At 42.2% G+C, this 16,702-nt stretch overlaps 1 protein-coding gene across 4 annotated transcripts in view; it reads right to left on the bottom strand.

Annotated features, from left to right (window-relative positions):
- Positions 1 to 16,702, bottom strand: part of LOC125010717 (dipeptidyl aminopeptidase-like protein 6) — a 78,011-nt gene that overhangs the window by 31,685 nt on the left and 29,624 nt on the right. The window contains exon 1 of one of the 4 annotated variants that reach the window (XM_047589489.1): positions 6,899 to 7,240. The exons of the other annotated variants lie outside the window; for them this stretch is intronic. Within the exon in view, the coding sequence (XP_047445445.1) occupies positions 6,899 to 6,955 (57 nt within the window). The 5' untranslated portion in view covers positions 6,956 to 7,240. Of the gene's footprint in view, positions 1 to 6,898; positions 7,241 to 16,702 lie in introns of those variants that run through there. 4 annotated transcript variants of the gene reach the window in all.

Genomic DNA, 16,702 nt, shown 5'->3' with positions numbered 1-16,702 from the left:
ACTCTAAAGGACAGAAAATCCCATGAGGGGAAACAACATTTTTGTTGCTATTTTCATTCTGTTTCAAGACAAAGGGGCTAAAAGAATGAGGCATCTTTTAAGGTCAAGCTTCCTTCACACACACACATGCACAAACACACACACACACACCACCACCACCACTGCCACTGCCACTCACTCTCTCTTTAATCCTCTCTTCCTCCCACTTTCCCTTTGTCTAACCATCTCTTTGTCTCTTCTCTTGCTGCTGAAGTGTGAAATGGATCTTTTCCTGATCTCCGAGCACCTGGTTTCCAAGGGAACCAAGAGAGTTGTTTGAGTATGATCTGCAGTGAAGATGGTGCTGGCTGCTGTACAGTGCAGTGGGGACTAATACCAACACCCGGTGTCATGTGGGAGACAGGACTTATGAACTGAGGAGCATCCAGGAAACTAAACGCTATCAGATATTATGTAAGAGACTATGTGGACACTTGAAACACATGCAAACCACTGTCTGGAGATATTGGACACTTGACACGTGACACATCACCGCGCTGTAACGTAGTCGGTGTCTGACTCCAGAGTGGAGCAGTAGCCTCCGGACTCGGAGGTAAACTTTTCCTCTGGAACGGCATCAATAAATCATGGCCATTCATGAGTGAGATTAAGAATTCATGCAAGCTGGCTTTTGGTTTCACAAATAGCCGGACTCCAGTCCGACTGTCCAGTCTTTGTCCACTTTGGATGGTTTAAACTCAACTAAAACAAACAAATACAATTTATTTATTGATTTTATTTGATGGAATACTTCAACCTCTGAACAAGTGCAGCAATAAGAGATCAGATCAGATAAGGTAACTGGGAACTAAAGAGACTCATGAATCAAGCCCCCTCTTTAGACCAGATCACATAAATCAACACTAAAAATATCAGCGATCTGTATTGTAGAACTCTGAAAGGGACGAAAACTGGGACTTATTCTCTACAACACGAACAGTCTCCTGTTTCAGGGGAGAAACTGAAGTAATAGGAAGCAGTGCAGAAGAGAAGAGGAGACAGAGTTTGGTTTGCTTTTGCTTACATAACGTGTAAGTTGAGAAAAGATGTTACATAAAGTTAAAGTTTTTATTTGGCTCTGCTGGTGTCCTGGCAGGTGAGGACAGGACCAAAGGAGTGAGGGTCACATTACTCTAGGGCTGTAACAACACACAAATCACTCTACAGATGCTTCTATTTGACTGGTGTTAATAATTTCAATACAAAACATGTAAATCTTTCCTAAAACCACTTTAAATCCACATTAAATTATTTTTTTATTTTTGATTTGTCTGGCACTACAGATCACCTACAGCATAGGCATAGGGGGCGCTGCAGGGGGGTCGCAAAATCTTTGGTTGATAAGACATATTTTATATATATATATACTTATTTTTTAATTTTATCCCACAAATTTAAATTTCTTTAAATACACAGTAACATCCAACATATTTCAGTAAAGGGATAAATGAAGGCACATCACTCGTACAGCGATACAGGAGCTGTCTTAACAGCGCACTGATTCACACAGAGCGCCACATTAGACCTGTCAATCTAAGTTTCCTGTACAAAGTAGGCTCCGCCCCTATCGCTGCTGAGCCAATCATGAGGCCGTATATCACACGCCGACTCTGTCAGGTTCCCAAGAGCCTTTTCAGTCTTACCAGATGAAATCCAGAAGCACTCTGCAATATTAGCAGAAGAGAAGCTAACACGCTGATAATCAATATTGAAAGCAAAATGATGGTGATAATGTATCTTTATAAATAGCACTTGGCCGAGTTTAATATAGAACACATATAGTAGGAAGGGGGTAATGTATATGTATAATCTCTCCATCAGTTTGGGGGTCCTTGGCCTGAAAAACATTGAAGAAATATAAAGTATATGTCCATTCTGTATGAGGCCCAACAATTAAGTATTCCTACAAAACATAGAGTTTGTCATTTATTTGAAAATTGGGGATGACTCATCCTGCACTACGGGGCATATGTAAATATTATGTCCAATGAAACCACTTTCACGTCCATTCCTCTCCCCCTTGCATCTGTCCTTTAGCAGTAGTACCGCTGACATTGAAAGCAATGATTGAAACATTATGGGTGGCGTCTGCTCAGGCTGCTAGAGCTGACCAATGAGGGCTTTTAAGGACAGACCAACCTCCCAAGCTCTGGTTTTAAAGCAACATGTAAATGTGTGGAAACAAGTAGCGTTCATTTTTAACCACAATGCTGTTTAGTATTCACTTGATATTTTTTTAAGACAGATACTCAGAGTTGATTAAAGACTTGTGGTGTGCAAACAGGCCCACACAGGGAATAGCTAAGGAAAAATGAGTTGGTAACAGCTATAAAACCCTTTATTTAGAATAAATCCTTGGATGTGAAATTCCAATTATTCATTAAGTGCGATAATGTTATCCCGTTCTTTGGATTGTTTGGTTCACATTCATAAAATCACATTTGAGAATGTTTCCTATCGCAATTTGTCAACTAGAGCCGGAGGAACAAAGTTGATTGACAAGCTTTACTACAACTATTGTGTCCTGGGAGGAGCTTCTTCTCTGAATAGCACCTACTCTGAAAATTGACCAGCCGATCTACTGTCTCCACCTGTAATATGACCCCTGGCTTGCACCGCACGGCGCTCTTGTCACCCTCGGTGCTGAGCTCAAAGTGCTCAAAATATTGTTTGAAAACGAAAGCTGTAGCAAAGATGGCAAAAACCCTCCAGAAGGTGCCATGTATCAGCATCCCTCCATCACTACTCAGTCATTCAGCCCACTGTTAATATAAAAATATATTTATATAAAAAAAAAATACATGAGTGCAGCTTTAAACCGAAACGTGTGACCTACTTATTTTCTGTGAGCTGTAGTAGAGGTGGCAGGAGTAATAGTTGTGGTGGTATAGTAGCACCAGAGACACCGTTGTTAAACTGGTGAAGCAAGTGAGAAGAGTACAAGTGCATTGAAATGTTCTTTCTCAACAGGTCAAAATAATATTGAATGATTTAAGCGGTTGGCTTTCATGCCATTATCTTGAGTTCACCTGGGAATAAATTATTCAGGAACTGATGAGATGCTTCTCCTTTCCTATGAGCCAGACGCTCAAATTCCTCAGGTCTACAACCGTATTCTGTACGTTGACTCTTGAAATTAAATTATACCCAGTTTGCCTCACTTAAAAACACAGTAAGTACCACACTCATCTTATTACATGAGACCTTCCAGGAGGAGATATTCAATGCAACGCTGCTGAGTGTCTTTGTGCGAGTGTGTAAAGCTAACACTCAAATATAGAGACGTCCAGTTAAGAAAAGTTGTCTCTCTACTAGGACTGGACGGTTTACTGTTCATTATGATGTGAATTTTTAATATAGCAGCATACCAGTGTATTTTATTACACAGCTTTCGGAACAAAGTGCCACGAGACATTGTTTCAGACCATTTTCAATGTAGTGCTTCTACACACATACACATGCTGCGTTACTGCGAGGCGTGGTGATGATGGAAAGGTCTGAAAAATGCCAAAAAAAAGGTGCCATGACAGTTGTTGGGGTTTTTTTTTTAGGGCGAACAGACGTCCCCCATTTCTGGGGACAGTCCCCGTTTTGGATGACCTGTTCCCGACTAAAGCTGTCCCCGAAAATATCCCCAATTTTAGCTTTTCATGAATGAGAATGTTGCGCACGGACTACAACTATTACGATAGCTGGTCGCGCTGCTATTAACGTTACAGACATAGCCGTTTAAATATGTTTAAATATGAATAAATAAATAAATAAATAAATGTAACCGTAATTGTCCCTGTTTCTTCATTTCATCTTGATGATTATCTTGAGCTGTAAATGTCCCCGGATTTCCACATCAGCAGGCAGTGCTAACACGAAGCCATGCAAAGCTGTTTTACCACTAGTGTGGGATTATTTAAATGCAATACTTACTCATCATCATAGTAAAATATAGGTTTCAAAAGTCTCTCATAGAGGCTTGAAACCTTACCATATAGTGAAGTGACAGTGAAGTGAGACACTAGGCATCCAAAAGAAACTCGAGAGACTGGTGGGACTGTAAAAAAAAACATTCTTACACATATCTAAGCAACACCCATTATTCTAACCATGCAACCATTGCAAAGAAGCGTGCTGTATTTTCTTAAGGGTGATTATGGAGGCTTACTGCTCTGCTGTAATTAAAAGTGCATTGATTTCCGGGATGACCCTTCCAGAAATTAATTTTTAGGACAGAATGCACAAACCAGATGGGGAGGAAATTCGGCCCAATCTGCAGCGGGTAAATAACACGTGAACGTATGCTTCGGAGATTAGAAGGGAGAAGCTGTAGGAAGAGATCCAAATATGTATATGCATACATATAAAGTGGAAAATCTGTGAAAATCACCAAAAAACACAATATAAAAACATAAAAAATAAGAAATAATAATAATAATAACACAAAAGACGACATGGAGGTGTTTTCTTAGCTTTTTGAGGCTTGTGAGAATGAATAACGTGTTGGGCCAAGTATGGGAAAATGGAAGGGAATTTGAAAAAGTGAAAATGAGGAAGTGTTTTCTCAGAGGACATGAATTACCGCCTGGCACCCTATCTTTTAATCATCAGAACAACTGCAGCACACAACAACCTGATTGAACTCGAATCGCAGAAGAAAAGATCAGCTGGAAGTGCCCCTTGCTGTTTTTTTCCATCTTTCTCTCTCTCTTTTTTTATCACTATTTTGGATTGAATGTTTTCTTTATAAACCTGCTGAAAATGAAATGCGTTTTGAGTTTAAGGAAATATGAGAGGCCTTGTGTGCTCTCATGAACCAAATGGATCCAGCATGACGACGGTTTGAAAACAAAAAAAAAACTAAAAGACTGAAGCTGAGATTAATGACAGCAGATTTTCTTTTGTTTTTTTAGTAGCTGTCCTCGTTCTCATCCGTGTTCCATTTGTAACCTTTGATCCCTTCGGTTTGGATGGGTACTTGTGTTTTTAAATGACGGTGTGACTGTCCTCCCGTTGGAAAGGGAATACGGTAATAATGGATGCTGCCTTGAACGAGACAATGACCCGACGTCGAAAAGCAGCGAGCACAGTAGTGGGGGGGGGTACGGTCGTAAACAATAAACTGAGTAGCAGAGCAACAAAGCAGTTGTGGCAATTTCCATGAGACTTCAAAGCATCGTGATCTGCAACAGTGTGAGGGCTGTTTTCAGTGGCGCTCAACAAAAGAGAGCATCGGTATCACATAAAGAATATGGACGTGCAATTCTTGAGACTGTAGCCACTTACAGAATAGGTTTTAGTTGCTATAATCCAAATATAAACTGGACAAAGCAAGAAGGCCTTGGTCGAGTTCAGATATCGTATGCGCTTCTTCCCTTGCACAGTACTTCCTTTGCCGTGACATCTTCATCTCGCTGCCTCTTTCTCTGCATCATTAAAGAGCAGACCCACAGTCTGCCATTCGCATACGAAACCGATATTACCAATGAGCAAGGTCATTGTTGGAGCCACAGAGTCAGCCAGCGATGATAGAATATATTTTCCGAGCTCCCCATCCAAAAAGAAATAGTGTACCAACTGTGCATACTGAAAAAAAAAACCACAAGAATAAGAAGCAGAGGCCGGTCAGATATGAAAATCAGCTGGAGCAAATGAAGATGTATCATTCCCTTTCAACAAATCTGAAATGATTGCTGCATAATAATAATGTATTATGAAGTGCAGATGAGCATATGTGCGTTTCACTTTCTGTGAGCTCCTGCTTTTCAAGTCTGACATCCGATTACCTCTCAAACTTCAAAAGAGCCCCTGCTCTCTTTAAAAAAAAAAAAAGAAGAAAAAAAAGAAAAAGAAAGGACTGAACATGGTTAAAGATCTGCCATACTGCTGTCGACTCTGCGGTCTCGCTTTCATAAATGTGTGAATAGGGCGCGAAAGTAAATACTTTACATTTAAAACATTCAAAGGAGCAGACTGCGTCGAAGAAAACGTTTATACAGAACCAAATGTAGACGAGTTTGTTAAAAAAAGAAATTGCAGCAAATCCTTCCCCACTTTCACAAATATCAAGCGTAATTGCATCGTGTCCATTTATCAATCATCGTGAAGATCCTTCACACTGTGCGGGAGCCCAAATACTCAACTATAAACCACTGTTATGCAACTAGATTTATTATCAAGATGCTCTCACGTACGAGCAAAAATGAGTTTATTTTGGTGAAGCACCTTTCAGGCCAAATTATGACATTGGTGCCAAAGCTCAGTTATGTAAACCCAGAAGTAGCTGGTGTCTATACGCTGTATTACATCACTCCACAGTGGTTCCCTGTAGCCTCATACAGAGCACAATTTAAACCCAGTGAGATGGCAGAACAATACAGAGCAATTAATGCCCACTCCCTGCATTTCTGTCTTGCACACACAGTTTTCTTTTAAGCTTTGCAAACTTGCAAAATGAGATTTTGTCCCTTGACCACAAAAAAAGAAAGAAGAGATAAAGCTGCGATGACGGCAGGTGTTGTTTTTTTTTTTACATAGTCAAACTGTTGATGAAAACAAGACACAGGCAGGTTGTTATGACACAGAAGCTACACCTGTGGGCTGAGGTTACAAAAGAGACGTGGAAACTCTTGCATTCAAACTATATAAAGGCTGCCACGTAAGAGTGAAACAGGGATAAAATGCTCGGATTAAAAAAAAAAAAAAAGGCAGGCTGTGCAGAATATTTAGTTTTTTCCTGTTTCAATCTGTTGTTTGTGCCACTTTGCACTCCTACGCTCTTTATGTAAAATAACGCGCAGGGATATTTGCGTAATAATAATAACGGTAGTAGACACACGTTAGGGAAGCAACTCGTCCGAAGACCTACCGGATCCTGCTGCTGAACCACTTTCCCGGGCCCGTTGGCGTCTTTTCCAGAAGTCATGGCGATAAATAAGGAGGAGAGGAAAGAAGGTGCGCGCCGACGTCCGCTGCTGACAGGTGTGGAATAATGAAGCGGAGGGGGACGCACACCGACCGACAGAGAGAAAGAGAGAGGGGAGGGAGAGGGAGGGAGAGAGAGAGAGAGAGAGGGAGAGAGAGAGAGAGGGAGAGACGCGAAAAGTGTTCGAGGATATCCAGTGATTTGCTAAAATAATGAAGAGACCGTGGGCGCAGACGGCGCGCAATTCAGCAGCTGATGTGCAGAAAGCTGTGGACCGCTGCGATGTGGGTGGTTCAGTTTAGATCAGAGGAGTATTCACTGATAACTGAAAAGCTCAAGCCTATGTACGACTTTTTATTTTTTTATTATTATTATTCATAATTTGGCCTTTACTCTTTAAAATTAGTCTTGAATCTGTGCCTTTTCGGACTGAGGGGGAGTACAAATCCTTCCAGCTGCGAGGATAAGTATCTGATCGGAATGCTGGGTGGAATTTGTCATTTTCTACAGCAGAGTGGACAAAGGAGAACATTGAATAAATTGGAAATTGTTATGGGGGGAAAAAGTGAGGCAAAATCACTCAGAACTTAGCAGCTCCAGGTGTAAAAAAACAAAACGAAAAAAAAAAAAACTACTCTGCAGTCTGGTGTGAAACTGCAAGGCTTTGCCATTTCCATTTCTGCAATGCTTCTTCTTCGTCTTTTCTTCCTTACAGTAGGGTAGAGCGCAAGGCTTTGTCCTTGCACCTGGGACTGTATTCGGCTAAATCAGACTCCACTTTCCACGGCTCGACTCTGAGCTCACAGCAACTGATAATATGGAGACCTGTCAGTTTGCATCAGATCACTGTGGGCATTCATTACTGGCAAGTCCATTACACCGGAAATGGAAGCGAGAATCAATGCAAGAACACGAACAACATACTTTCAGTTGTCACGGCGGTTCTTTTCAGGTGTAATTTTTAGTCGTACCTCGCCGAAGTCAGAATACAGGGCTGGCAATGTGCAGCGGTTTGTGGAGATTGGGGGGGGGGCTTTAGCATATTGTGTCTATACCTATAAAAATCATGCTCAACGCAGCGCACTGCCAATGCTGCTGTATTGTCTGCCAATAAAACAAAGGGCTGCTTCTGGCCTGGCTCTTGAGAAGCAGTGTTACCGTCCTCCCACGTTGAGCAGAAATAGTTCCAGCTCCTAACAAAACATTGTTTGTACAGTAACACTCTCACCGTGTGTCACATATCTGTGCACACACAATTCACGTTCTTGTTAGCACAGCTTGTCTGCCTATTTGGGTTGCACACACACACACACACACACACACTGCTCGCACACATGTGGCGCACGCTTGTGCCAGAGAGTGAGAGGGTTTCTTCAGAAGTCATGCACAGCCTCTGCAGTGCTCCTGGCCGTTTGAACCAGTCATCTGTTGGAAGGGAAAGGATCCCAGCAGTCTCAGGTGTGAAAGAAAGAAAAGTCCGCGACGTGAGTAACAGGGAGGAGGAAAAGTTTGGCATCGGTGCACAGAAAAGATTCGGCTGTTCCAGTAGAACAGCATTTTCAGTCTGATGCGTACCCAGTACTTTTATCACCATCCTAATGTACTTATCGCTTCCACGGATAAGAAGATGGCGCTCGACTTTGCGCCGGTTGTAGATCTATAAAACCAACAGACACGTCCGGAGACATTCTTCAGTTACATCGCTCTTACTTTCCTGCAAATTTCCACCATTTCAGTGTGGAGCGCTGATGGCTGACACAATCCGATTAGAAGAAGCTCTCATCCAGTTCAGACTACGACTTAAACATAATGTGTCTGTTCCTCAGCTTTTAGAAAACGTTTTTGCACTCAACATCATCGTCAGTGTTGAGTCATATTGCGTAATTTGCAAAACTGTCCTTGTCTTCCTTTGCAATGATCAGGCATAACATTATGACCACCCTCCATAATAGTGTGTGGGTCCCCCTTCCAAAACAGTTGTGACTCATCAGAGTGGACACGGGTCTTCTGAATGTGTCCTGTGGCATCTGGTAACAGAATGTTGTTAGGATCATCCTTCAGACACTTGATCAGTTTGACTTGATGGCTGCTGCCATCAAGGAGTGTCATTGCTATGAGTTGGGGGTACCTGGTCTGGTCTAGGTGGGTGGTGCGTGTCTAAGTAACATCCACATTAATACCAGGTCCATAAGTTTCCCAGAAGGACACTGAATTGTCACGAGATGGTCAATGTGATTTACTTCTCCTGTTGGTGCTCTCAAAGTTACACCTTTATAAGTAATACACACGGCCAATTTTCTACCGCAAAGTAATAAAAACAAATCCCTGTTTTGTCGGTGAGGTGATTTAAATTTGGGGAGTTCAGGTACCGGTTTACGAGAGACAAACTCAGACAAGTGCAAGAGACTGCAATAACAAACAGACCAAACTGCATAAATCACCAAGGACACTCACAGTAATAGAGAATTAACTGTACTAAAAATTGTATACTGTAGCCGGTATGTGCCGTATATACACATTATACTGTATATATATTATAAAACAAGCTAATGGGCAGCACGAGCAGGGACCTTCATGTGACACCGCTGGAGCGGCACAGACGGTAGAAAGGATATATAGGAATAATTGTGGAGACGAAGTACGACTGGAGCCGAATATAATGATAACGTTTCATGATGTTGCAGATAAAACACACATTTGAGTGTGCAGTGCAATTTGAAACTTAAAAGCCCATAAACCGCACCAAACAAAGCATTTGGTGCCACCGTCGCCACACAGCTCCACACATGGCCTGAGGGAGCCGGGTGACCAGCTCACTGCCAACACTCATTTCAGCGCCACCGCTGCGGACAGCTCCACTAACACACGAGCAGAAAGCCTGTTTACAGTTTAATCCTCGATGTGTGACAGCCCCTGTCTTCTCTTTGTTATCTGTTTTCACTCGTGCTAATGTGCCCTCCATGGCTCGCTGTCAGAGGACGCGACTTCCCGTCAATTAGCCGCACCAAAGTTTTGAAGAGAGGCGTCAGCCAGCAGGACAGCGTTTACAAGATAAACGCGTAATTAAAAGAGAAGTAAACATGGAGACCGGTGAAGCTCTGATAATTAAGAGAGGAGACCCAAACGGAGCCAAAGACTGATCATCACAACGCTTAAGATGCAGATTCCTGGCAATAATTACCTTCCAGCAAAACTGCAGATAATTAGACTTAATCGGAGGAGCGAAATAAAATGTAGCGATGTGAGGTCAGGGCATGGCAGCAGACACTTTTTCACAACAAATGCTAACCTTTAAACCACATTTCTATCAGGCAACGTACATTATTTTCATTCACTCTTCATTCTTTATTAGGATCCCCCATTAGCTTCATTATTTTCATCCCTTTGTTTATGTGCAGAAGGAGACTGCATCTGGAGGCAGCACTCGTCAAAAATATTTTGTCTGGCAGCGCCCTTGAAAAACACCGAGCACTGAGCGCATTTTGCTGAGGTTATTGGCATTGTCTCGTTTTTCTTTCTGTGGGGCCAGCATACAGACATTTATTTAGCTGTCAATAGGCGCTGTGAAAGTCTGCGTGCTAGCTCCCCCCAGTGATCATTACACGGCTGGCACCTTTATGCTGGTCAGAAATACATCAATATTAATCACAGAGGACCGTTCCTCCGTGGCTTAAGTTGATTTTGTTCCGAGATACATGGACGCGAATTAGGCTTGGCATTAGGTTGGTGAGAGCATGCGGCTGTTAGAGACGAATGGCAGGGGCTGGGTTTTAATGAAGGGGGATTTTGGAGTACGAATGCAAAAGTCTGAATCCCCGTCCATCCCTCCCCGCCGTCACGGGCTTCAACGTGGCAGACAAGACTGAAGGATGAAGGAAAAGGGGAAAAAGAGAGCAAGAGCTTGATGAGGACGGCTAACAAAGGCCGACGCGTTTTTTTTTTTTTTTGTCGGGTAACTGATCATTATCAGCTGCGCTCTCTCCACAGGCCAAACAGCAGAGCAGGAAGCCTGTCAAAGCTGCAGCCACTTAAAACCAACAGCGTCAGGCAGAAAACCATTACCTACCATGTCTGCATAAACGCATCCCGGAGGGTGTTTTTCCAGCTCGCAGGCGGCACAATACCATTATAGTGATAAACACGGCGGCCACACAGAATGTCATCAACACCTGTGTAATCTAATGTAGTATAATGCGAACGCTGTGTAATAAATACCGTCTTTGCAAAGCTTGTAATTTCCCCACATTTAGTCTAATCTGTGTGAGAGAGGAGCCGAGTCAACCTGTATGGTAGTTTTATTTTTGGAGCTGATGTTAATGTTTCATGCATTATTAATCAGCAACACACATACGCGGATTCGACTTTTAATGGTTGATATAACGCACCGACACTGAATATGTTCAAATCCGAACTTTCCCAACCAAAATACTGCATTTAAATCCAATAATAAAAATAAAGGTAAAGTAAATCTTATCTTAATCGTTTTTTTTTTTTTTTAAATAATTGAGCAGTTTCGATAAAAAAAAACAACATTTGGGTAGGTTAACGTTCCAGTCTAACCTGCCTCGGTTTTGTTGGCTCGTTCCAGTCTCACAGTTTCTATTGTCAAGTCGAGTGTGCGAGATGTCAGATCAATAGAGTCTTGGCGCTGCCATGGATTATCGCTGACAGCTCCGTTCTAAAAAACGATCCTCAGACAATGAGGGCCAGGTCAAGCTAAATAATATATGGGAAATAATAACAAAACGTTCTCTCACTTTTCCAAACAGAATTATCGAGTGTCTAATAGAACAACATAGAGAGCAGATGGTATTGCTCTTGGCCAGTCTTATTTTTAAATGGTAATCTAATTATTATTTAAAAATAAGACTGGCCAAGAGCAATACAATTTAAAAAAAAGTACAAATATAAAGAAGTTAAAATTGTACATTCAGTGTATTCAAATGAAGAAAAAATGCTTTTTGATTAAAAGTTACAGCAAATGATGTAAAACAGGGGTTTTCACTGTCTTTCAGGCCAAGGACCCCAAGTAGGGACCCACTTGTTACCTACTATATGTGCTCTATATATATATATATATATATGAAGAATGTCTAATCAACCAAAGATTTTTACTGCCCTCGGATTAATCAAACACTATATATTAGGTGTACTTCTTTTCTCTGAGGTTGGGTATGTGTGTTTGAGGATCAAAATATTTAAACAGTTGCCTCCGGCTCTGCCCTTTAGAAAGTGTTTGGACTACCGAAACTGATCCCAGCGAGAAAGGCACCTCCCTCTACCCTCACCTCCTACCCGGTGAACGCGACTGCAACTTTAATTTTGCTCGTAACGCACGTTGCCAGTAAAACCCTATCAATCAATGAGGGCTGCTGATTTAGGAACAAGCTGTTTCCATTCAGCCGTGCTACCACCTGTCAGCGTGGCCAGCTCAATCACCAGTCGTGCCCCCTTCGCCCTCTGGCCTGCCGTGACTCCGTCAGCTGTCCAACTGGCAGCTGTGAATACTGCCCGTCTGCATCTGTGCCGCTGTCTGCCGAGCTGCAAATCACAGGTTAAGGATGGAGACGCGGTGCGGGCAGCGGCACCTCATAGCTCATCACGGATCGTTAGTGCACTTTAAGGTCGTCAATTCGGCCCTGAGAAAACACGCCCCCGTAAGTCGGCGAGTGATGAAAGGCAGAGAAGTTTTCAGACTGCGAGCAGCCGCTGTTTTTCATTGTCTGGACAGTACCGAGGGGTAATTAACAAGTCTGCAAGTCTTTAATCAGACTCATTATTGGTCTTTTACCAAGAGGGAACCTTTCAGGGAAACAATTAATCTGCAATTGTCTTGTCTGGAATTGTTTGGACACGTGTATATGCGAACACACACACACACTGTGAGTGAAATATTACATTAACTTTGTTTAATTCCACGGCCTCTGAACCTCTCTCCTCGACCCTCATCAATACTTGACTGCTTTTCTGGGAACGCTGCCCCGCTGGTCAACCCATTTGCAAAGTAATAAAGACAGAATCATTGGGTTCACATTACACAGTGACACAAACTGTACATCCTCACATCTGAAAACTTCAAGTTCATGAGCGTCAGATCAATACTGTTTTACAGTTTCACTTCTGCACCACGGAGTCAGTAGCTGCGAAGTACATGAGGCTGAACCTGAAAGTACAGCTGTGGCTTAGTTTTTAGTTTCCCTCCAACTTGTGATTACTTTCGCAAGCTGACATGTTCTTTTTCCTTCCCCAGTTGGCTTCTGACATTTACACCAGAGCCAATATGATGTTAACAAGACAAGTGCAACCTCTTTAACAGCCACTGGATTCCCACCTCGTGTTAAGAAAAGTCAAGATTTCAGTTGTACGTTTCCTGTTAAATTTATTTATTTAACCCTCTGTTGCACTTCAGATGTTCATTTATGTTTTCTTCTGCATTTAAGCTGCGTTTTTTGTAAGACCCAGTGAACATAATCCTATTATTTCAACTGCATGTAAAACATCTGTGAAAAAAAGAAAAAAAAGCAAGTTTCATTATCCAGTTTGGATTATGGCTGTTTCGCTCACCCCCTCTCTCGACAGACTCGGGCTCATGTCTGTGTTTTTTTTTTCTTAAAGCTCTGCTCTATAGTGTGCTGTGTGTTGCATTATGCACCATAAAATCACTTTTTCCTATTTTTCATTTGCAGTAACCAAAAATATTTCACCCCCGTGAACCCTAAACAAGCACACTGCACACAGCTCTCCGCTGCACATCACAACGCTCAACCCTGAGGAAAAAAAGATTATCTCCACAACATACAGCCTATAGCAGCCAGGAGCAGGCTTTCTCGGTAAATGCCTCCCAACTCAAACAGAAATAAAAGATCCATACAGATCACTGTCTGACAAAAACGACTGCCTCGGGGACAGAAATGGGACTCTTCACAGGGAAAACTGCACCCCTGGAGAAAATAACCGTGAGGGAAACAGTGTGACAATGGTAGGGTTGCCAATAATGGAGACTCACACAGCGTGGTGCTAATTCTGCTTTCACACTAGTTCTCAGTGGTTTAATAGGATGTCCAGACCTTCAGTGATGCACCCCCCCCCCCATTTTGGCCCGCTCTTATATTAGGTTGAAATTATTATCTCACCTCAAGGCTGCTGGACCTGGTTATAATGTCTGTGGCCTCCAAATAAGACTCCAGATGCTGCCACATAACAGACTTTTTTTTTTTCTACCATTTTTACGGGAACATACTGTGCAGGGAGGAAGATCAGTCACAGAAGACGACGTATTAAAGACTCTTGATAACAGGACAAAAGCTTTATTGAAAGCTGAAGGTAATCACGAGCAGTGGCGCAGGGGAAACAAAACTCCAACACGACGTCCTGCAGCAGAAGACCTGCAGCCATAACAGGGAAAGGGCCTATAATTAAAACTTGGAGTGCTGAAAGACTCTAAATAATAAATGGTAACGGTAACTAACTAAAAAAAATGCGCTTCATTTTGAAAGTCTACAGCTCCTGCCACATGATGCTTCATGCACGTCCTCACACATAAACGACAGAAAAGGTGGCAGTGGAAATATTTCATCCCTGTGAACCCTTAACATCAACATTGCGGGCTCTCTGCCGGCTGCATGATGATGAGTGCAAATATATGCAGAAACCGCTTTTTAAAAATTCACAGGCACGCCAAGGAGTATAAAAAGTGACAGCGCGTTTTCATTAGTTTACGTCAGGACGTCCGCGCATGAAATGTGTGGGCTTGCGTCTCGAGTCAGATCATTATTTCAGATAGCTGAGGTATTATTCCCGTTTATTTGTTATTTTTCACTCCTGGTTAGCTTTAGACAGCAAAACTACTTGGTTTATATAGAGATCATTGTTTGGATTAAATTTAACAATGTAAATAATTTAAAAAAAACACTCCTTCTTTCATCTGAACAAGGCTCCTCACCATTATCTTGACTGTCATTATCATAATATCCATTTGGACCATGAGTGGCCATGAAACCTGTTGTTGCACAAAGCCCTGCTGGTACTCAGCAGATAAATATGAAAATAGAAATAGTAAAGCAAAAACACACAAAAAAAGTCTTAATGGATTTGTATTTTGTGGCTTGAACCAAGTGGTTGTCAGCAGTGTAAGTTATCTTAAATGAGTGCGTGGGAATAAAAAAAAAAATCTCAGTGTCTCCCTCGAGTTCATTTCATCAAAGCCTGTTTTGAAGGCACCTCGAGGCAAATGCGATCTACGAAAAATACAAAGACAGACAGAAGTCGAGCACGATCCACTGAGTGGATACGAGCGCTAATGAAAGAGAAGCGCTAGAAAATTGCGTGAGGCGACGAGGAAATGGTAACGTTGTTCATTCAGGATGGCACGCGGGAGGGCGGGCGGGCGGGCAGCTGGCACGCACGCGGAAGAAGAGACGAGCAGGGTGAGTCAGCACACATTTACAGAGCATTAACCCATCTGCTGATCCAGCCCTCATAAAACAGACTTATGAGCCCTGTGAACTTTATACATGCTCATCAGTGGCTTACAAGAGAGTCATAAAATTGAAAGGAGAAAAAAGTTTAAAGTTAATGCGGCATTTTGGCGAGTTGTTGTAGAAATTTGTCAGAGATGAATCACAGCGGCGGAGGCAATAAAGGGGGAATTAGCAGCAAGATGCGCCGTGCATTCACATCAGGGGGTTACAAATCATCAAATAAACACAAGTCACAAGTGGTAAAAGGGGAAAAAAAAAAGTGTGACTCAAAAGCAAATGATAATGAATCACATACAGGAAAGGATAATTACTATATCGGTGCTTTTCCGTTCTCCTTAAGAATGGAGTAGTGGAGATACAGAGGGGGGTGATTAAAAGCAAATTAGGAGCATCAGCATGCGTACAGTGTTTCACCGCTAACCGCTCACTGTGGGCCTCAAAAGGTTTTCACCGGCTACTCCCGCGTCTCCGAGGACCCCCACTGACTAACAAAAAAAAAATTCCAATCTAGTTTATGTTTAATTATTCTCTCTATCTTTCTTTATTAGTAGTTCAGACCCAAATGGGACACACACACACACACACTTCCACACCGACGCACACTCAAAGGACATTACACTGATTTACATTCATTTTCTAATCCTTTGTAATGAGTGTCCTCTTGTCTGGGACAAACCTCTCTATCTCTATCTCTCTCTCTCTCTCTCTCTCTCTCTCACACGCACTCCAACATCTGCTGGCTACGTTTACACGGGCGCTATTAATCCGAATAATAATAACCACATGTCACAACAATAATGTCTCCTGTAACCACCTCGGTCCAAACAGACAGCGGTTGGTGTAAATCTCCCATTATCTGATATGAGTAAAACATTAGCGGCTAATAGCCATGTAAACATTCATCCCGTTTCTTTCCGTCTCAGTGGGATGAACGCATTCCGTCTAGAGGCACATGTTTGCTCCACACCCCCCATTTGTAAGCATTTAAGTTGGAACCCCAGATCAGAATTATATTAAGAATCGTGGAAATGAGATTATAAAATGCCATCGTAACAAACCCTTCTAACATCGCTGCATTTTAACCTTCATCACTATGGCTCTACTTCCCTCAAATGCCACAGTAACATGTCATTGTACATTTCTTATTCAACACTAGAAGGACAGGGCGATATCTGGCCATGAAGATTCGTGTCTATAAGATTTGCTCCATAAAATGTCCTCTGTTGTATTGTGCACAAGGAACGATACCGAGTATGGATACACAGAC

The sequence above is a fragment of the Mugil cephalus genome, chromosome 7, assembly GCF_022458985.1.
Source record: "Mugil cephalus isolate CIBA_MC_2020 chromosome 7, CIBA_Mcephalus_1.1, whole genome shotgun sequence".
In the NCBI taxonomy this organism is placed as follows: domain Eukaryota; kingdom Metazoa; phylum Chordata; class Actinopteri; order Mugiliformes; family Mugilidae; genus Mugil; species Mugil cephalus.
The sequence above is the reverse complement of the archived record's forward strand: the minus strand, read 5'-3'. Positions and strand labels throughout refer to the sequence as shown.